We start from the raw sequence: 22,187 nt of genomic DNA, 5'->3' as shown, positions 1-22,187 counted from the left end.
TAGAAACTCGAAGGAAAGGAATAATTTCGGAAGTAATAACAAGAGATCTTTTTTTCAACACAGTCCCTGATCTACGTATAACGGTCATGCAAGCTGATACCTACAGAAGGCCGATGTGTAATGGTTTTGCAGCGTGCCATCCTCACGGCCTCTCCGCTTCTGGCGTGCTGCTTTGCTGAATTCGGACACGATAGTCTCTCGAAGAGCCACTAAGACGTTTTCTAGCTGCACGACAAGCCTTGACCGGAACCAGGAGTCGTCAACATTTAGGTTGGCTGTTACAAATTGAAGTATCTTTGACAGGTCCACTTCCAGCTTTCCTAAAAGTTAGAAAAAAAAATGAGCCATCACTTGTCTTTTCATCTTTTCACATGTTTCATCTTTTTAAGCTAGTTGCTGCTTTCAAGAAGACAAGACCACTTGTCATAACGTTGGTTCGACCGACACCTTGTGTTCAGGAATTTTATATCTCATCACATGCCAGTGACATTTACTGAGGGCTCTCCTGTTCTTGTACTTACGAACAAGTGTAATATACAAAACATGTAGAATGAAACCATCAGGGCATCGAGTTGCTTTCAAAATAAATGTACACGCTTTGTAGGAATAGTTATTTTTTTCTACATAGCAAGGCTTCAAAAGGAAAGCTTAGCACCTTGTAAAATAATTCCAGTAAGTTTTATTAGCAACTAAAATTTTAAACACATCAGAATAGTGACACAAGCTATGTTTGTAGCATCATTAAAGAAATAATTGATGCAACAAACAACACTGTAAGCATGTCGAGGTGTGAACTTTCACAATTAATATTTAAGAAAAGTTTAAAGTGGGTTTAAGCATTATCAATCCCTGGTGGGAGCAGACCACAGTTTAAAAAAATTCGCAGCAAGCAAGCAGTTGCAACACTGATGTTCCATTGAATGTGACTGCGAGGTCAAGGATTGCTCTAGTGCGAGGTGTCAGGTGCGAGGAAACTAGGGTATTACACTTGAAATCAAAAGGTCATACCTGCACGAAGTATGTACAACGAGCAACATAGGCTGAAGGCTTCTATCCGTATTGCATTGGATTGGTGTACAAGACACTGTGCCATCAGTGGCTCCTGCAAAATTATGATATCAATAAACAAGCGAGTAAATAAACATAAGAAAAGATGCTGGGCATGTTAATTTTTTTTTTTTCAGATGATCTCGTGGTTAGAGGTAATGAACTCACCGAAAAAAATCACCAATGCTTTAAGCTTGTGATGCCCGAATTAATGCAAAAAAGCAAATTAAAAATTCACTAAATGAACTCCTTAAATATGTGCTACAAAATGAGTCTCTTTGAAGCTTTGATTTTTAGAGATAGAGATCACATTTAAAGTAGTAAAGCATGCAGATAAAGCTGAAAAGACAATTAGGACATTATGGAATTCTTTATTGCTAAATCTGTTATTGCATAAACAATTCACAATCAATTACGACAGTGAACAGTAGCTTGAGCAATTACTTTGAAGAGCAGAATGTAGTATATGAATTAGCAGACTCTGAATGCTGCACTAATTTTTGGTATGTTGGCGGCGAGATCGACCTATAGGTGGCAGCATCGCCCCTGCGTTTGTGTGGATCGTCGGCCGTGCGCTGTGTGTAAGTGTACGGGGCTGCTGTTTGTATCGTCATTCTGCGCTTCGTAAGTGTAAAAAACGTTTCAATTTCCAAGCGGAAGTATTGTTCGGTTCCGCAATGCCACACATAATGCACAGAGCCAGATATAAGCTTTCATTCCTACTCCGGCTACGCGCAACAACACCGAGAGTGGCTTGTCAGGCGTCGAAACGGCAAGGCACTTTGCGATGGTGTGTAGCAAGCACTTCGGTCAAGGTGGGTTGAAGCGTTTGCTGCCGAAAAGTGCTGATGCTCAGTCAAATACGCTAACGCATTTCTCACTATTAGTCCGTAATATGTGCATTCATGCTTGCTGTATGCGTGATTTCTGCGCGCTGCATGCGTAAACACTGTTGCAGTCCGCAAAAGATCGTGGCGGCTTGGCCAGGGCTGACAGTCATGATTTACATGCGCTTTTGCATACTTCCGCAAGTAAATGAATTGATTCTCCAAGTATGCAATGCGGCCTGCATCCTGCGTGCACCACCTTCGCAGTGAATGCAATGTTTGTTCACGCTAGCTGCGAGTCCTTATAAGCGAGCGTCACCTAGCCTTACCTATTTTTGTTTGCGCGTTTTCTGTCGCGCTTAGTCAACTACGAGAAGCGTGCTCAGTGTTCCGAAGTAGAAATATATAAGCGCCGAAACTCGTCCAATTTGTGCATGAACTCGTGCAGAGTAAAAAATATTGTTTCGCGAGCCAGAAATGGACGGACCATATAAGCGATGAACGAGTATCCGAAAGCGAGCTGATAACCACAGCTCATGCTGATATATTAGTTTTTTTAATCTTTTAAACAGATCTTCCAGTAATAATTGAGGCCTGATATAGTACCAAAGTTGAAGTTACCGTAGCGCGTATTTGATTAGCATAAGCTGCCTCGCAAGGGGCGATTCAACAAATTGCAGTACGCGCCGCGACCAACCATAGCGAACATCGTTTTCTCGTTAGTCAAAGTGACATGAACCTTTTTTTTGTCTTTGCTAAGCCCGGAAGGCTGGAGGACAAGCGTATATGTGGTTAAAAGTGACAAGTGTGGTCGCACTGAACGAATGCTTTTCGCATCGCTAATGAGAAAAAAAAAGCGATGGGCTCTGCGAGCTTCCATTACAAAAAGGAAAGAATGAGTTTACTGAACGTCGACCAAATCGTCCCCGTTGCAACTTCCATCGCGAATTCTCCAGCAACAAACACAAGGCACACTGCTGCTGGAGCGGCGGCGGGTCACCCGCATCCACACTTCGGGGTTTCGTCCGTTCGCCGCTAGGTGCCGACTTTGTTCAACCTCGCGGCCAATAGCTAATGTTACTGTACTGAAATAGAAGCAAGTACCTTAGAACAGCTACTACATATACCACAATGCATTCAGATCAGTAATAGCCTGACTTATGTTTGCAGCCACACCAGGTCACTAGTAAAAAAAAACTCTAGCAGGCCAATAAGAAAAAAATACCAAGGACAGCTGAGTATTTCATAAATGTTCCGTAAACATGCAGTCACAAAAGTAGTCACAGGAAGAGTACTGAGTACTATTGCGAACAAAATGCAAAATCTTGCGCCAAATTATGAACTTGCCTCTAGCACCCTGGATGCGAGCCCCGCTTGTACAGCAATACGACCCAGTGTCGCAAGGAAAGAAAGCGATATGTCATCTGTCCTACATGTTCTGAAGCTTTCCGCAAGCTCCTCTAGGCTGCCTGGAATGTTCTTCAGAGTCCACGGCAGTAAGTGGGTGGTCATGTTTTGAAGACATGTTCTGCAAAAATGACACGAGGGAAAGTTTCACAAAACCTTGCCTTTGTTAGAGATATAGACACTTTCATTGATGCAACAAATGGTAGCGCAAAGTTTCACAGGGTGAAGATTCATAAGAGGGCAAGTGTTTTATCAAAAAAATTCAGGTGAATTCTACCTTCTAGCTAAAACTTTTGCTTGCTGCTGTACCTTTTAGCATCAACTTGACAGTTTGATCAAACCCACGAGCCTGTGCTTGGCAGCATTATGCCATAGCCACCTAGTTGTCACGTAGTGAAGAGAGACAAACGCGACATTAAGGAAGGTGCAGCTACTACTTATTCTGTTGAGAAGGGGAAACGAATCTGGCCTGAAGAGAAGTGGCAGGGCACTATTGAGTCAAACATCAACGGCAATTTGGTGCAAATAAAACAACTGGCCAGGCATTGCGTTTTAATAGTTCCGAAGGTAAGGTGAGACAGTAAGTAAACTGGTAGCACTCGTAGCTTGACATATACTGTCAGTTTTGCTTGGACCACCAATGTGCACCATCAATATGCACCACTAAGCACACAGTTTCACAACAGTAATGCTATCAACTTATTGCGGAATGCGCAAATTCAGAAACGGCACAAAACACAAGAGACACACAGAATGTATTAACCGAGACTCGACTTGCGTGACACACTGTTTCCCAACTTGTGCATTTAGCAATGTCATTGAGATAGCCAACAAGCCCCTCAAGACATCCTGCTTGAAGTAATGGTATTTGTGTATGCACCGTTCACACATCAGCAGAAGGTGGTACACTGTCCTAAATTGTCTGCAAAACTAATTAGGTGTAGTGTGATAAATGTTTTTATGTGACTTTGCCATTTTTTGCCGAAACACTGGGCATCTCTGGAGACTTGGCCCTGTATAAAATAACTTGTTGTTGGGCTAGTTGGTAGTTCATTTTGGCTCGATTAATTCTATACCAGAATTGGCCCTCTATGTGCAAGCCTATTGATGCCAAAGGCTCTAATGGTGCAAAGGCGCCTTGAATGCCCGCATAGTTTCAATCACGGCAAGAGGTGTTGGTACACGACACGGTGAATTGGGAGGCACTCAATAGACACAACGGCTCTGTCTATAAATGGAGCGTAGCTGACAGGAGAAGAATACCCGAGACATTTAAAAAAAGACTCACCCATCATCACACCTGATGATGTCAACAACTGGCGCCTTCCAGTACAGAGACCACATTTCCTTGCTTGCTGTGCGAGTTGAACTAAACGGAAGTCGGAAGGAGAAAGAAGTCGGATTTCCAGATTTTTTTCTTACAAGCAGAAAACAACAAAAAACGAAGCCCTTTAAAAGATACGTTTCCATATACGGTGTTGCGATGCAATCTAATATACAGGGAAAAAAGCATTCACATAGACTGTATATAGACGTGGTGACAATTTGAACATCAGAAGATATGGTTAAAATGAAAAAAAGTTAAGAAACAAGCAGTACCCAAATGTCAAGGATGCTCTGTAAACATCCACAGTCGCTGACACAAGGTGGTTAGCCAGCAGTCCACGGATGCAATGCTTTGTAAAATCAGCATCAATTTTCAGACACTGAAAGGAAATTGAGATGAAGGAAAGAAGGTTAGTGTGAATACACAATACATCCACAGCCAATAGGCAAAAGCCTTCAGTTTGTTTCCACAGTAGCATTTACTGCACTGACTCATACACACAGCTGTTACATATCGTTTACTAGTGTGAACTGGAACAACTTGGTAAGGCATAGTTGGTGTTCAACAAAAATTATATGCGTGTGTGTATAAGCAGTGCTCTTTGCTAACCAATTTAGCTAATCTCAGCAAGTCTAGTTAGATAGCCCCGCAAAGGTGGTAATAATCTTGCAAGTGCACACCGAAGACTAGTTGCATCTGGAGATAGACTAACTAACACACTGCGATAGTCATTCTTAGGAATGAAAAGTCTAAAGCAATAATACCAGGGCTTTCACTCATGCTTATTGCAGTACGTTTTGCTCTCAAACAATTTCATTGCTACAGAATGAGCCTCACCACTACATGCTTCATACCTTAGTGCACTACAATGTGCATGTGTAAGTTTATTAAAGAGTAGACCCAGTTTAGCAGTGCTAAGCAAAGAGAGAGAACAGAAGGATAAGTGAGTAGCATATTAGTTATGCAGTATTGTTTAAGTGTGTCTATGGTACAGTAACATCAGATAAAATATGTGCAGTGAACCACCTTTCATGAAGTAGCTTGATGAGGAAATACTATCTACACTCACCAACTCAAATGGCACAAACTGCAAGAGACATGCAAGGCTTAGATATTTGGGCTTTTCCTTCCAGTCAAGCTGCATTGTTCTTTCAAGCAAATATTTGTGAAACGTTGGCACGATGTCAGGCGGGCTGGTCCCTGGCTTTGCACGACCGTTTTCAGTCATGTTCTCACTGTGTATCACATTAAGAAAAGACTGATATATTTTCTTGGTAAGGTCAGAGACTCCATTCACAGATGACTCCCAGTTGGCATCAATTGCAGAGAGGACGAGTGACGTTGCGTCCGATTCAGGAGTGAATAAGCTCTTCGTCAGAGATTTGACGGGAAATGCTTCGCCCTCGTTTCTCGCCTCAGACTTTCGCAGCAGTTGTTCCAGTGTTTTGAACCACAGGTGCAAAGTGCTCACGCTGTGATACCGTGAGATCCTGTCATCGTGCACAAGAATGACAAGGGGGCGCAAGACTTCTAGGATCAAGGGAATTACAGTTTTGTCCCTTTGGCATGTTAGGAGAGAATGCGCGTCTGGGCCGGCGCTCAGGACACCATGCATGAGGCAAAGGTGATAAAAAGTGGGACGCTCCAAGGTGTCTGCAGACTGTGGAGGTGACCTCGGTGATGGCAGTAGTGTGTTGTGGCACAACTTCTGAGTTGACTCGTGAGAAGGTGTGGTAAGAAGTTCCCGCACGGCATTGGAAGCGGCATCGAGTGTCAGAAATCGGCACAGAATGCGCACGACGCACGTCCCAGCGAGAAGGAGTGTGTCCGGTTTTGCACCCTGCATAAAAAGTGTTTTAGTGAGCATCGATTCTATTTACACAAGATGTGCAATGTAAAAAGCCAGCACCCCCTCCCCCAACCCCTTCCTTCAATGCATGTATATATTTATCTGTGCGCGTGTGTGCTCATTTGGCTACTACATCTCTCAATGTTGGATGCAACGAAACGTGTGAAAATGTCTATTTTAATGCACTGAACATATCGTTCTATGCAAACGCTCAGTAGAAACGGCATTCCCAGTACTTGATATATTAGATCATTTTATAACGCGCAAAGCAAGCACGTTAAAATTAATGATATTATGCCGCTGCAGTGCATGGATGCAACGAACAGTGTGAAAATGTCTATTTTAATGCACTCAACGCATCGTTCTATGCAAACGTTCAGTAGAAACGGCATCATTCCCGGTACTTGATATATTAGATCATATTACGACGCCCAAAGCAAGCATGTTTAATTAAAATTAACGATATAATGCCGCTGCAGATGCACTACTGAACGCAATATCTTCGCGTGCGCGTGTTGACGCACCTGGTCGGCGATATGTGCCAAGATGTCCACAAGGAGCGACGATAGCGGTAACCATGGCAAGTTCAGCTTTGGCTGCTTCGCCGTTTCATTGATGACAGACTGTAGAAGAACGTGCGGAAGCAATCACAAAATGAACGCAAGTGAATCATGATAACCTGCGTGCAAAAACGAAGCTGAAAGTCTGAGCACATTTACCCGGATTTTCGTCTGAAGGCTTTCCACACCACTTGCGGGACCGACTAGAACGCTGTGCAGGGAGTCCAAACAGGCGTTGACGTCCGATGTCTCCATAATACAGGTTGGCTTATCTGTACACAGGTTTTACATCACCAAAGTTCAGCAAGAAGCATCGCTCCAAGCGCTACCCGCGGTACCCGCGGTTTCCACATTACGACAACATAAACCACATGGCGATCCGCACATGCGTTCGCGTCGGCCGTGAAGACAGCAACATGTTTTTGTGGCACTTTCGAAGACCTTTCAGACACGTTATTACTTATTACTGCACATTTGTTTATAATAACACATCAGTATTTATGTTCATAAATAATCTGCACGTAAACCGAGCGGAATAGTCCAAAACCTACCGCAAAACGTTCTTCTTTGAAATTTTTGGTAATATAAAACTACGCCTGCGCTGACATTACACGCATGGCAAAAATAAATGGCGGCGTCCATGAGAGTTATTGCCGTGAGGCATCTTCGCAGGTTTCGGTATGTATTTTTGCCTGGCGAGGAAGTTTTGTGTCCCGTTTGCGTAGTTCCAAGGCAAAAGTGGGAAACTGAGAAGTTGTATAGATATATTTTGGCAGCATTACTGCTGTTGCGGTCCCTTAATTCACCGCGATTGCTTGCTCCAGCTAGCTCGGTAACCTTCGCGGTGCGCTAATCATTCATTGAATGAACTTTCTTGCAGATTGCGGTCCTCGAGCCTTAGCGATGCAGCGCGGACGTTGGCTGTTGGTTATATAGACCATAGCGGAACAAGCCATGGCTGCTCGCTCTGCGGATCGCGTTTATTCAGCACTTCTGACTGGCGATGGGCGAGGAAGATGGAGAAACCATTCGTATGTCGTTTGTGATTTTGCGCCTCTAAGGCGTCGCAAAGAGTCATTAATGCTGCTCGCAATGTCACGACCCGTACTTACACGTCACTGTTCAGTTCATCAGCGCAGACGCTGCTCTACCGCGCTGGGATGGTATTCTAGGGCGATCACTTTCGGCAATACTTTCGCTTTCGCGATGTCAGCACCGTGTTTGTCGGCGTCTACGAGCGACATTTCTGGTCCGCTGTCTTCTCCCAGCTGCTGGATTGCCAGGCCGCTGTGGCCCTTAGATGGCCGAAAGCGTCCTTCGCTGGTGTCATGAAATCTCGCGAAAGTATATCCGAAAGTGATCTGCCGAGAATACCACCCCCGCACAATCACTGTACTGTTTTGCTGGCTACGCACATGTCAAGTGCTCGTAGAGTTCCTTTACAGAAGGACATTGCCCAGCTGCCTCACCAGAATTCTGTGGTCACCCTTATCAGAAACGTCGTTTTATGCTTCATTGATCCTATCGGCTTTAACGGGGTGGCTTAGTTGGTCTGCTAGCCTTCGTACACCCTTACCAATCTTGTCACTGAATATTTTCTCAATAGTTCTGTAACAACGTAAAAGAGTAAACACATGCACAAACACACACACTTCATCGTAAACTAAAAATACGACGAGGTAAGAAATTTCGGTAGGATGCGAGGAGATGGGACGCAAGCAATGCAAACCAGTTCATCAAGAATTAGGACTGCTAATTGCGCTAGTCAAGTTAGAACTGCAAATTAGACTTTCCACCAGTTCATCAAGCTTTGTGTTCATGTGAATTCATCTGAAAGTGCATTGTCCAAAATCTTTGCATCAGATGTGTAATTATGCTGCACTACGAATTCGTTTCAGGTTCCATCAAAAACAAAGCCCAAGAGCCCCGTCGTCAAAGTCTGGAAGAATATCACTGTCGCGGATCTTGCCAAAGTAGCAGAACGGCCGATAGGTAAGACATCAATTGAAACCACTGAATGTGCATTGTCAGTCAAATAAGTCGCATTGTAGTGGGCCCTTCTGTCCTGGTGATGTGATGGAACACTGCGCTGCACGCAATATTTTCGACAGTTGCCTAAAGGACTCGGACATAGGCGCAGCTAAACTAAGTCATTGGCTGTGTCCGTATCTCTTAATAATTGTTGGGGTTTTATGTCCCAAAACCACAATATGATTATGAGGGATGCCCTAGTGGGAAGCTCCGGAAATTTCAACCACCTGGGGTTCATTAACGTGTACCTAAACCTAAGCACACCAGCCTCTAGCATTTCTCCTCCGTCGAAATGTGGCCACCGCAGCTGGGATTCGGTCCTTTGACCTTTGGGTCAGCAGTCGAGCGCCATAACCACTAGAACACCGCGGCGGGTGTGTCTATGTATCTTAACGTCCGTGTTGAAAACATTGCTCACAGCATAGTGTCCTGTCATGTCAGTTGAAGAGAAAAAAATACAGAAGCCTTATAACTTTGAATTCCGCCCTTCTGCTTCATTTCAGATGACATCTACGAAGCGATCTTGCTTGTTGAGAATGCCAGCCAGTACGACCATGACGATTGTGGTTAGTGTCGGAGAGATTTTATTTATTTATTTATTTGAATATACTGCAGCCCTAATGCAGGTTGCCATAGCAGCGTGTTGCCAGAGATGGTTGCCATAGCAGCGTGTCAGTGTTTCTTGTTATTTTCATGTTATTATGTTGTTATTTTCATGTTATTTTTCAATAGTGAGTATTACCATTATGTTATGTATTGATCGTATTTTTATTGTTAATCAAGTTTATTCGTTATTACTCACATGTCTGTATACTATTGCTGTATATTTTGTAATTACCCCATTCATGTAGCCACAGGAGGCCCCCCTGTCAGTTTCTCTGAAACTTTGGGACCTCCTGCTGTAATACGCTAACCATGTAACTCAACTGAACTATTTAATAAACTTGACTTGACCTCCGTTAGCAACGCTCAATCATTGTTTGGCATGCCTCGCTCTTTTCCAGCAATTGATGATACCGACATTCTCTTCCTGATCCTCAAGAGACTTGGCCTTCGTGGTCAGATCGTGGCTCCTCCAGAGCAGCAGTCGCCAAAGAAGGAGATTCAGGATGCAGTCCGAAGGTTAGAAAATTATTTTCATGCTAGTACACCGCACATTCTAATCTTTTTACCGAGTATTTTTGCTTTTATTTCCAAACCACCTGCATGTAAATTAGCATTCACTTATAAACGGAAAAAGAAAAAGGTGACGAGCCATGTTACAATTCTTTAAAGATGAGCTTTCATGATGATTTTTTTAGTAACATACCAACCTGTAAGCCAGGTCAGCACTTTTAGTTTCTCATTGAATTTGCAATCTCTCTCCGAATTCCTTTCCACTCTCTAAATTCACGGGTTACCAAAAAGAAATAACCTAAAAACATCAATATAACCCATGCTGCATTATAAGCAGACTTCAGTAATACTTTTATTTCATGCAATACTACTTAATTTGTGTTTAGGTTCCGGCCAGCTAAAAAAAAATTTAATTCTTGGGTTTTAAGTGCCAGAACTGCAGCATGGTTACGACACATGCAGTAGTGAGGGACTTAAATCTAAGTGAATGAAAATTTTTGCATTTTACCCCGTTGAGATGCGGCTGCCGTGACCAGGATGGAATCCATGAGTTTGAGCTTAGCAGTGCAAAGCCATAGCGACTAAGTGACCACGGCGGGTTAGCACAAAATTGCAGTTCGATGTGGTAACATGCAAAAATGTAGAACATGATAGGCTGTGCACTGTAGGCACGACGGTGTTGTCATTTGGTCTGTGGGGTAACAGCGTTAGAGAACTTGCATAACATTGCATTAACCCTAGTACCTTACAGTTGATACTAGATCGGATTATAGCGAGTAATGTTGGATATGTTATAGGTGATGTCTGTGGCCGATGTACATCCAGTATCATGATTACTACATAAACTGACAGCTTCCAGAGAAAAATGAGGGCACCAGTAAAGTTAAGTGCAAGGAGCCGTTTAAAATCTTTCATGCTTGATATTTGCTGGTATGTATATATTGCATATTAAGTAATGATAAATTATATTGCATACTAACTGCTGTAACCTATTTTTTATGCACAGTTTGTAAAGGAGGTTCTATTGCAGTATGACTTCGGGACCTCCTCCTGCATGTTAACATTCTGTAATCTTTTTAATCATCATAATAAACTAATTCTGATTCTGATTGTCCAGGCCACCTCCTGACCCCAGTGTGCTTGTTCCACGACCACCGGTCATCACAATCATGGGACACGTTGACCATGGGAAGACAACGCTGCTCGACTCGCTTCGAAATACCAACGTAGTCGACCAGGAGTTCGGTGGCATCACGCAGCACATCGGTGCCTTCACTGGTAAGGTTTGCAGTAACTAATAAGTACACAATGTCAAGATGAGCAAAATGAGGTTTATTTAGCTACACATCTGTGTTGAATGTTTGTGTGCAGATTTACACTCTGTGAAAATTCATAGAGGAGTTGTCTAGCGAAGTGTCGCTGTACTATCAAGATATAATACTGTACGACTTTCCTGGTTAAACTTTCGTGCCATATTTTTGCAACCGAAGTGGGCGAATTTGTGACAGGTATTGTTCACTACCACGCTTAGATAGCGTCTGTTTGTACCAACCAGGATAATCGTATCACCTGCTGGAATGCTCAGCTAAAAAAAAAAAATAATTTTTTAGAAAGAGAATGGTGGCATTGTCTGTCCCAAGAATGTGAAGCATCCATCATGGCCAAATTTTTTCGTTTTTCAATATCGAATTTCACATTGTGGCCAAATATTTTTAGCACATTCTGATCAGCCCTCCGAGTTATGGAAGTCCTTTGCACTTTCACTGTCCTTTGCACTTTTTTTATGGTATGTCCTTTGCACTTTCAGTGAAGCTTCCTGGCAAGGACCGCATCACATTCCTGGACACACCTGGTCACGCGGCTTTCTCGGCAATGCGTGAAAGAGGAGCCATGGCTACGGATATCGTCGTCTTGGTTGTTGCTGCGGATGATGGAGTCATGGAGCAAACAGTTGAATCCATTAGATATGCACGTGAAGCCAATGGCAAGTCCTGGGATACCTGATGCTTTATTTCGATGTCTACGTGAAGGTGCTAGTAACAGCTTTATTGAGCGCTAATGCCTTGTTGATACTTCCATATTTATAAGCTACTGCTTTACAGGTACGCACCTCTGGGTAAGAAGCATTTCCAAAATTTTTATGACATGTTTTTATCTCTTGAGCAAGCACCGCCACTTTTTACGTAAAGGTGAAATCCACTTTACAAAGTAAATGCCACTCAAGAAAGCACATTATTTTCAATTAGTGTGTTGCATTGAATGTGAGCCGTGGTCATTCTGTGTAAGATGTAATAACCTAGGGCATCATTAAGGTCATTTGCTGAAAAATTAAAAAAAAAAATCGATTCCGCAACACTTATACGGATTGTTGTTTTTGTATTTCAGTACCGATAATTGTTGCAATAAACAAGATGGACAAGCCTACAGCTGACATTGTGAGTGATACTTTGTATGCAGTCTAAGAGGCCTGAGAATTAATGTTTCTTTTTTTTTCTTTTTGCAGGAAAATGCCAAGAGAGGTCTTATTGTTCACGGAATACAGATGGACGACGAAGGTGGGGACACACAGTATGTCTGCATCTCGGCACTGAAGGTTCGTGGCTCATTCAGAAAAAAAGAAAGAATTGTTTTCCTGCATATGTCACTCTTGTAGTTCCATCCAGTTGAAGTGCGTGTCAGATAACACTTTGGCAATGGTTATACACACGGAAATTGCACCGCAACAACCACATCTTGCCTTCATAGGCATAGCTGGGTGGTCGAAATTTCTGTCGACCATATCATATGCACTATATGCAGGGCACAAATTTGGATAAGCTGACGGAAACTATTCTGACGCAAGCCGAGCTGATGGAGATCAAAGCAGACCCCAAGGGCCCTGTTGAAGGTGTAGTCATCGAATCAATGACCGACCAACACAGAGGGTGAGGCAGGGACGTGCCCTTACAAGTGCGTAGATGGCAGTAATGGCCGCTTGTTCTTCACTGAAGGTTTTATTGCGATAGCAATTCAACGGACACTCTTGGCAGGTCTTTGCCATTGCTGTCGTGTTCCGTATAAAGTCCAAGTTGATAAAATGGCCCTGCACATTGTATGTTCTACGCATTACTAAAAGCGTGGGAGTGCTGGCAATGAACGTGGCTGAAGGGGAGATAAAACAAACTAGCCATTTCCATCGCATGAAGAGTGCATGCGATAACATCGCCCTGCATGCGAGGCCTGCTGTTGGCTCTTCAAGCAGAGAGGAAGCGCCCTGCCCATCTTTCGTGGGGCAAAGGAGCATGAAGGGGCGCTGGTAGGGGGGTGCTTTGCCGCTCGAGCAGTAACTGTGAACTTTGATCAAAAGGCTGCGGTCGCGAGCACTATCTCGATAGACATCACTAGATGGCTCATATACCCGTGTACGTGCTATGCTATCATTGCTTACTTTGTGTTGAGACGACAGGCAGCCACTTCGCCCCCTAGAGTGGCCCTATTCCCTTACACCAGTGTTTTGTAGAGCTACGCGAGATTGTATCCAAATGACTTAGCTGCTAGCCTTACTTCGTATAACATTACAACATGTTGCAATCGCATTCATTGATTGCCCCTTGCGACAAAACTTTTTTTGTTTTATCCCTGTACACCATGCTTATGTTGAAAATGTTTAGCTGATCTTCGTTATGAGTTGCTAGTTGAGACAACCACTGAAGTAGCACACGTAACATGCAAAACTTTGGCACTTTTGTGTTTGTACGCTGTACATTCGTGTTATGTTAACATGGTGCTCCTGTGGCATGCTTTAGTTATAGTGTTTTATTTTAGATTATTTAAATTAATGGCCAATCTATGGCATAAGCTAATGTAGTACTCCTATGGCATGCCTTTGTTATGTGCTTGTGAGTGACTGTGCAAACCTGTGTTTGCAGGAAGCTGTCCACAGCTCTTGTGCAGCGGGGCACACTAAGGAAAGGAGCGTATCTAGTCGCTGGGCTGGCATGGGCAAAGGTAAACTTTGCCATAAGTGCCTGTAATGTAGACAGTTGTATTCCCGCACAAAAATGTATGTTGACAGTCCATAGACTGTCTAAAAATGGGTTTAGACACTCTACAGACTGTCTAAATAAATTTTTGTAAGGGTTGTAGTTGCAGCACAATACTGAAGCGGCATTTCCTGTGTTTTCCTCCAAGGTTCGTGGCATGTTTGACGAGTGGGGGAAGCCGGTACAAAGTGCACCGCCTGGAACGCCGGTTCAAGTGATTGGTTGGAGGTCCCTGCCGTCTGCTGGTGATGTCATCATTGAAGTCGAATCAGAGGTGAAGTTCGATCACTTCTTGCTATGGCCCGAAGGCATACCAAAGTGTTCTGGTGCTCTGACTAGGTGTGCTTCAAGATGAGCACACGCAAGGTTATTTTAATTGAGCTGCATAGAGTGAACTGGGCACTCACAGTGCAGCTGTCAGAAAGAAAGTAGTACAGTGTAGACCACTTTTAACATAACTCGTCGAAGTTGTGTTCGCACATTGACAAAAACAACTTTAAAAGCCTGCATACCCTCAAAACACGTGGCAGTCAACGCTTGCGGTTGGAACCTTTCCATTCCTCTAAACTTGCAAAAGTTAATGTTGACAGGTTCACATGCAAATATATACCCTTTCGGGCGATCTACACACTAAACACGACAAATAACAAAATTTGTCTTTCCACACACAAGCTAAAGTGACAGCAAATATGCACTTGATGCCGATTACATGGCACTGACAAGTGGTAGGAGCGGTCACAGATCCCCATTGCAACTGCACCATATTGCTTCTTTTGTTCTTTGTTTAAAACTAGCTAAAATACACATCCACAGGGCTTGTATATACTACAGCCTTAGGGCATACTGTCTATATTTGTCTGTGCGAGACGAGGCAACTGTGCAGCAAGTGAGCGCAACGTTGTGGTCATACTCGAAGTGCAACCCGAACTGAACTGGCCTAAATAAACCATTCGTAAAGTTCACACTGAATACCATTGTGAAGTAGCAGTTTTGGTACTTTGGCTTTTGGTAATGCTGGGCCTGTCCTGGAATGCCATCTTGCACAATGCTGCATTACCGCTAGCATTTAGCACACAGCTCTGACTAACCTGCCGCAAAGCGTGCATTACTGACCTCAACGACAATGTGTTTTGCAGAAACGTGCGCAGCAGGTCGCCCACTGGCGAGAGTCCCAGATGCAAGCAGAGAAGGACGTTGAAGAGTACAAAGCTATTCAGCAGAAGGTGCAGCAGCACTTGGAGCAGTACAAGGCTGAACTCGAGCAAAGGCGTGCCATGGGCATTCGGAAAAAGAGAAAGCGCCTCACCAACCGCGAGAAGGAATACACTGTTGACGACACTCCCTGTCTACCCATCGTTGTCAAAGGTGGGTACAGACGTTTTTGCCCGAGTTACCAAGCTTTTTTGCCACCGCTTTTGCACAGTGGCATTTGTGTCAAAATTGTATGCCCTACTTTTGCTTACTATGCCCTTTAGCAAGCCCAGCTGCACCGGTAATCCACATGAACTAGTGCAGTAGTAGTTGCAATTGTCAGAAGGAATATTTTGTATGCTCAACCCCAGCAGGCATTACTGTGACAGCAACAATAATGCGATAAAGCCACGTGTGAATGCAAAGTCTAAGCTCAGCGTTTCGTGCTGAAAGGGCCCCCTCACCAGCTCTGGCCATGGCAAACGAACAAGAGTGCCGCATAGACAGCTCAGCGACCATCGTGTCTGCAAGGTGTGGAATGGCTTCATAGCATGAAAACGGACGCAGCCCTTTGAAAAAAGCGCGAGAGCTGCATGCGTGGATGTCTAGTGTCACAGCTGCTCCCTTGGAATGTCACAGGCTGTGGTCCAATGCAGAGCATTGTAGATGTGTCATGAAGCATATGGGCGCATATGCTTCATGCATATGTCATGAAAGCATATAAGCATATAAGGCATATAAGCATATGTCATGAAGCAGCGGCTGTGAGCACTCGTAGAAGGCAACGATGATCGCGGGTGCACTCGCAGCTCGTGCTCAGCAGCCGCTGGCAGCTAGCAGTTGCGGCCGGGCATCGGCGGAATAAAGACCGCTGCCAGTCTGTCACGGTGTGTTCCCTGAGGGGTTCCGGGCTAGCCGCAGCCGAAACCCCTACAAGCAAAATAGAAGAAAAAAAAAAGGCGGGTTTATCATAGACAGACACATGGGAGAATGAAGGGAAAGTGCAGTGCTTGCAGATGCTAGCTTATGATGTCCTTGCTGACTATGTCCTTACAATTCTGGCAGCATTGTAATGGGGCGGTGTGAACTATCTTCTAATAATGAACTGATCTAAAAATTATTTCAATGTAATGATATCTCTGCAACTTCAAGTCAAGCGAGTTACTGGGTGAAAGGCCCATTCATTAAAATTTTTCTTCAGCCAATTGTGCAGGTTCCACGTACTAAATTGCAGCGAATCCAGTAATGTAACGCATCTGTCTGCGCATTCGTTTCGTCCCCATTTCCAGGTGACGTTGATGGCTCTGTGGAAGCTGTGCTGGATCTCTTGGATACTTACCACTCACATCAGAAATGTCGTCTAGACATCATTCACTACGGAGTGGGACCAGTCTCTGAGTCCGATGTGGAATTGGCACAACCATTCAATGGTAATGCCATGTACAAGCGATTCACTTAAAATCTCCTAAGACAACTAATGAGTTCAATCTACATTTAAAAATTTCCGTGCAACTTCAATATTTTTTGTTGCTTCACCACAGTGTGAAAAAGCAAACAGTTCTGTCTGTGTGTTGCACATGGTTAACACAACACTATGCAATGTCAAGCCTTCACTTCTTAAGCTTTGTTGACGAATTCGTTTAGCATGACAATAGGAATGTGCTTAAAATACATGAATAGTAGCTAATAAGTGTTCCCTCTTCACCTAGTGTCCACGCCTATTAAGTGTATCTCATTACCTAACTACACCTACATGCTTACATGGTATACAAAATATTTGTATACACATCATAAATAATGTTTCAAACCTGCAATCCTTCTGTAAGCTACGCTCGTTATAGGAAGCTGCTCTGTGCATAGTTTAATAATGGAGTGATTGAGATTTCACTTTTGCAATTTTACATTCATTTTAAAGGTCAGAAGAGATGCGCAATAAAAGGAGCTTTATGAAGATTGACTGCTAGGCAAAATTTAAGGCCTGGGCATATTTTATGGTGTACATGCAAACACACTGTGTAGCCCAGCTTTGTGAAAAGCCGCAACTTCTCTCGCAGGCGTTGTCTATGCCTTTCACGTCCCTGTCCTCGGTGCAGCGGCATCATTAGCGGAGGAGGGAAATCTCGACATCCGCAGTTACAATGTCATCTACCATCTCGTTGACGACATCAAGAAGGAACTCGGCAAACGGCTGCCCCTCCTTGATGTGGACGATGTTCACGGTTAGTTGCTTTGCTTGCCTATCTTCAGCTTAGAGTTCAATAGCTGACAACGTGGGAGAAGCTACGGGAACCAAAGGACTTGTCTGTTGTCCACTGCTAAAGGATATTTCACATGACGCAAAACACACCGATTTTCAGGCAGCTAATGCTCTCGTAGCGAAAAAAAAGAAATAGCCGATCGCTCTTGCCGCAACAGTCAGTGGTGAGCAACCAACATGTTGGAAATATTTCGCTCTGTTCTCAGCGGCGGAGCGATTTTTTGGTTTTGCTTTCGTTATGGCTGCTGTTGCGCTCATAGAAATGAATTTTGATTGAAAAAGTGTTCTTAAATAACAAAACACACGTGCTCTTCTCGGCTATTGATAAAAACTTAACAATATTATAATGCACAGATTGTTACATTACATTTGAAAAATGATGCATTGCCTACCACAAAGAACAGCAGGCAACCTTGCGCACCGCGGCAGTCACAGAACAAAAGTTGTAGCCCATTTGCAGCCTATGCGAAACGAAACTACTATTAGTGGCAGTTGCAAACAGATGAAACAGAACATTTTTTTCTCACTGCAATCGCAGCATGGTAAACAGCCTTGAAGGGGTACCGACACAATGTTAACCTCTCGTTTTTTTGCTGCAATGTGTTGCTGGGGGCCTGTTAGTCATAACACGGCACATCGTTTGCTGCAGCTCACGATAGATAATTGATCACAGGCTTCTCATTACTGACCAGTGTCAGTTTCGGTTTCAATAACGACAAGCCTCTGGGTGCAACTATCACCGCCTAGCTGGTGCAGCGCTTGATCACTTCAGCACACAGAACTGCGACGCACTTCCGTGCGGTTCGTGAGCAGCCACCGAGAAGTAGGCTGCTGGAGCGAATGTGGCAAAAAAACAAAATAAAAAAGAAGGCCGGCTATGACGTCGTCATAATTTGTTGCAGCGTGGTGACGTGAGAAAAGTAGGGGGGTCACCAAGGGTCACCTTTGAGGGTGTCGATCGCTCAAGCAAACTTCAAAATTCACTTAAATACATTCCAAGCTATATTCGCTGTTGATATTTTGCAGATGATATATGCATGTTCACGGAAATCGATCCCGCAGGCTATCTCAGCTGCGAAATTTTGTGTCAGTACCCCTTTAACATTCCCCAGTTCAAGGATTAACTGCATGCAGTGAGCGAGGTTCGTCCCTGCACTCCTTTATTCGAAAAGTTGGTCCTGTTGCTGATTAGCTTCACAAGCTTGTCATGACACATAGACGTAGGTTTGTTGTGGTGCACCTTACAACTGTTTTCATTGTTTTGAAAACTTTCTCAGGGGAAGCACTTGTGCAGCAAGAGTTCCTAATCAATGATGGCCGAAAGAAGATTCCCGTAGCTGGGTGCAAGTGTACAAAAGGAACATTGCGCAAGAACGCCCTCTACAAGGTGGTGCGAAACTCTGAAGTAATTCACAGTGGTAAGCAAGATATTCACTTGCGATTTTTTTTTATGCTTATGTCCGCAGGTGTAAGATTCGCGTGGTTATGAGAAGTCTTTTACAGCTATGGTTCAGGATAGCAGCTCAGTTTGTCATTAAAACAGCCTTTCTGCCTTTTGTTTTGATTTTAAAGTAGGTACAGTTAGTGTTCATGCTGAGCTTTAATATAAAGAAATCTGAAATATTGTTGACCATGCCTTATTTTACTGTGTTGTAGCATTGCTTTAGCAAAACTGAAAATGCAATCAGAGACGGTTACAGTGAGGCGATTACAGTTTAATATCTTTTGTAACCACATCAGTCACACCAGTATACTTGATATATTAACCATATATTCTTGTTACTTGCTGTGATATTTGCATGAAAAACTACTTAGACTTGCATCTTTATATACTGTACTCTGGCTCGACTGTATTACTTTGCTCTGCAACTATAAATATCTATTCCAGCAGCAAAACAGCAACTTGAAACAGTGCATTCTGGATGTGCATGCATATTTTGTCCAGAACACTAGTCGTGATCATACTAATTCACACAGGTGCACTTCTCTAACGATGAAAATCGTATTTGTAGCTTGGAACTTTTCGTGTTGCCATGTATCGGCACTTCAGGCAACTGACAGGCCATTAAGGGGGGACATGGCACTTGAAAAAAAGTTTTTTATTTCTTGATCATTTTTGATGAAACTTCCTGTGTTTATGTATATTTGTGTGCTAATTTCAAGTATCCAATTATTTTTATAGTATGATGTGTAGTTTTTAAAATACAAAATATTTCATGTGCCTCTTGGGGAACAAGTTTTTTTCTAAACTGAGTTAGTTACAAAGTAAATCAGCATATCACGATAATCTGCAATTGGAACTGTGTGCAGTGCAACAAAAATGGATGTTCTAAACCCATTAGAACAAAAGTTATGGTATGTTGAACATTCACAAGTGAAATTCTAGCTTGAAATTGACTCGCTCGCGAAAGTTCAACATACCATAACTTTTGTTCAAATGGGTTTAGAACATCCATTTTGGTTGCACTGCACACAGTTCTGATCGCAGATTATCTTGATATGCTGATTTACTTTGTAACTAACTCAGTTGAGAAAAAACTTGCTCCCCAAGTGGCGCATAAAATATTTTGTATTTTAAAAACTACACATCATACTATAAAAATAATTGCATACTTGAAATTAGCACGCAAATATACATAAAGTCGCCAAGTTTCATCAAAATTGAGCAAGAAATAAAGAAAAATTTTTAAGAGCAGTGTCCCCCCTTAAAATCAACAGGCCGTCCTTTGCTGGCCCTGTTGCAAGCGTCATGCTTGGTTTTCTTTTATGTAAACCCAAAGAAGCATTTCAGCTGATTTTTATAGTTATAAACACTGTATTTTCACCCTAGATGTGACTTCATAACAGAGACGATCAACTGTGTATCGTTTTCTTCTCAATGTTGAGAACTAATGTGTGAAGCTTGTCACAGGAACCTTAACACTTTGCTTTCATGCTTTCCACAGGTCCTCTAGTATCCATGAGGCATCTCAAGAATGAAGTGGAGTCAATAAAGAAGGACGTCGAGTGTGGACTCATGTTTCAGGACCCCAATGTCCGATTTCAGCACGGTGACATTCTTGTGTGTTACAGCATCAAACAGGTGCCCCAAGAGACAGACTGGGACCCCGGTTTCTGATCGACAGTGTGTTGGGTGCTTTTAGGACTTACATAAAAACACAAGGCTAACAACATGTTAAGTGCTATACAGCTTTACCTTGAAGTAGTAAGAAAATAAGGTAGCTTCAAAAGATTCCTGTAGATAGATTCAAAAGTCAGGTGTGCTAAGGTACACGAACGTCAGTACTATAAAGAAACAACTCTAAAATTTGCATATTTTCTCATCAATGTCGTCATGTCTGGAACTAACATTCATTCGAGGGCATTGGAAAAGTACAGTCACCTGAAAAGTCTCTATACTTGTGTAGTTGATAAATGGCGAGTTATGAAGACGGAAGCATAAAATACAGCTGAAATGATAGATTGTACAGTTATTATTTTCTGGAAATCTGCAAGTGCAACGTAGCTTTTCTGTACAGTAGCTCAATTAAAGCGGCGTGTCAAATGAAGTGGCTTGTTGAGGTTGTATAAAATGTTTGTTGGAAGGGAAAGGAATAAAATACATGTGCCACCACCTTGTTCTTGTCACTGCAGTAAGTGTGAAACAGAACACACAAACTACATCGCACAGTCAGCAGTCAGACAATGACTACTTGTCGTGTTGCAACTTGTGTTGGTACATTAACATATTTATTCTTCGCTATTTCACGGTCACAATTACCACACGTATCGTCCCTGAAAGAGAGAAAACACAAAAAGGGAGTCAAGATATAGTAATTACTCTGGCAATGCATGGCTTACTGAAGCTAATGCATTTACTAATCAGTAATAGTAATTGCAACCAAATATGTGAGCTGTTTGCAATTTTCTCTATGCCATAGAAGATGATCTAAGAAGGACGGCATCACACAGTGTATTGCATACCATTTGTTTCATTTTTTAATTACAAGATCACACGAAGCACTTAGTGTGGTTCAGCCATTTCAGCTGTAGCTATCCTTCAGGTAATGCAAGTCAAAGAAGAGTAGGTTACTTTCGCACAAAATGTCGCTGATGAGGTCGCTACTAAATGGGCAAAGAAATTTTAATTTTGATTGTTACTAAGTAAGACTTATTTGTGCAATAGTCATCATGGCTACCATGCCGATTTCGAATTTTAGTTAAATTAAAATGATGAAAAAATTATAATTTTTAATTACCACTGTACGGCGTACTTGTTTAAATCTCCAGTGGTAAGTATTGCATGCATCCAGCTTCTACAGCCCAGACAATTATTTTACGCAGACACTTCCAAGTCAAAGGTCTAAAAGCAATGCATCCAGTTGCGTATCGTGAGACTGAGGCAATCCAGTGTAAACAAAATATGAGCGTGGCATAAGTTATGGACGATGATGAGCAGTATAAGTGGGAACACGTGAAGGCATGGAAAATAGCCTCAAACCCGACGAACGGCGATTCGCAGTGGCAGCCACTATCGGAAACAAAGTGGAAAGGGTGCCGCGGTCCTGCCTGAT

General features: G+C 42.9%; 3 protein-coding genes across 6 annotated transcripts in view; 1 reads left to right on the top strand and 2 right to left on the bottom strand.

Annotated features, from left to right (window-relative positions):
• Window positions 1–7,402, bottom strand: part of LOC119374513 (thyroid adenoma-associated protein homolog) — a 32,323-nt gene extending 24,921 nt beyond the window's left edge. Inside the window, exons 1-8 of the mRNA XM_037644644.1 lie at window positions 7,177–7,402; window positions 6,982–7,080; window positions 5,678–6,448; window positions 4,881–4,987; window positions 4,570–4,650; window positions 3,222–3,402; window positions 1,009–1,102; window positions 105–320 (exon numbers count right to left, since the gene is read on the bottom strand). Of these exons, the coding sequence (XP_037500572.1) occupies window positions 105–320; window positions 1,009–1,102; window positions 3,222–3,402; window positions 4,570–4,650; window positions 4,881–4,987; window positions 5,678–6,448; window positions 6,982–7,080; window positions 7,177–7,272 (1,645 nt within the window). The 5' untranslated portion in view covers window positions 7,273–7,402. The remainder of the gene's footprint in view (window positions 1–104; window positions 321–1,008; window positions 1,103–3,221; window positions 3,403–4,569; window positions 4,651–4,880; window positions 4,988–5,677; window positions 6,449–6,981; window positions 7,081–7,176) is intronic.
• Window positions 7,403–7,637: 235 nt separating this feature from the next.
• On the top strand, window positions 7,638–21,237 carry LOC119373667 (translation initiation factor IF-2, mitochondrial). Its single transcript, XM_037643730.2, has 17 exons — window positions 7,638–7,695; window positions 7,898–8,048; window positions 8,916–9,009; window positions 9,552–9,614; window positions 10,053–10,170; window positions 11,282–11,442; window positions 11,972–12,148; window positions 12,550–12,599; window positions 12,668–12,757; window positions 12,964–13,088; window positions 14,073–14,151; window positions 14,335–14,460; window positions 15,323–15,551; window positions 16,667–16,807; window positions 17,432–17,596; window positions 18,912–19,052; window positions 20,580–21,237. The coding sequence occupies exons 1-17, from the start codon at window positions 7,646–7,648 to the stop codon at window positions 20,750–20,752; spliced, it is 2,133 nt and encodes a 710-aa protein (XP_037499658.1). The 5' UTR covers window positions 7,638–7,645; the 3' UTR covers window positions 20,753–21,237.
• Window positions 21,238–21,341: 104 nt separating this feature from the next.
• LOC119373666 (symplekin) overlaps window positions 21,342–22,187 on the bottom strand; it is a 43,786-nt gene continuing 42,940 nt past the window's right edge. For all 4 annotated transcript variants that reach the window (XM_037643726.2, XM_037643727.2, XM_037643728.2 and 1 more), the window contains one exon: window positions 21,342–21,408. The gene's annotated coding sequence lies outside the window, so the exon portion shown is untranslated. The remainder of the gene's footprint in view (window positions 21,409–22,187) is intronic.

Source organism: Rhipicephalus sanguineus, chromosome 11 (assembly GCF_013339695.2).
Source record: "Rhipicephalus sanguineus isolate Rsan-2018 chromosome 11, BIME_Rsan_1.4, whole genome shotgun sequence".
NCBI lineage: Eukaryota > Metazoa > Arthropoda > Arachnida > Ixodida > Ixodidae > Rhipicephalus > Rhipicephalus sanguineus.
The sequence above is the reverse complement of the archived record's forward strand: the minus strand, read 5'-3'. Positions and strand labels throughout refer to the sequence as shown.

What these genes read in the sequence shown, in the direction of transcription:
- LOC119373667 (XM_037643730.2), top strand. Translation starts at nt 7,646, where the DNA reads ATGGCGGCGTCCATGAGAGTTATTGCCGTGAGGCATCTTCGCAGGTTT. An exon ending in GGAAGATGGAGAAACCATTC is followed by an intron (nt 8,049 to 8,915) that starts GTATGTCGTTTG and finishes AATTCGTTTCAG; the next exon opens with GTTCCATCAAAAACAAAGCC. An exon ending in CTGGGCTGGCATGGGCAAAG is followed by an intron (nt 14,152 to 14,334) that starts GTAAACTTTGCC and finishes TTTTCCTCCAAG; the next exon opens with GTTCGTGGCATGTTTGACGA.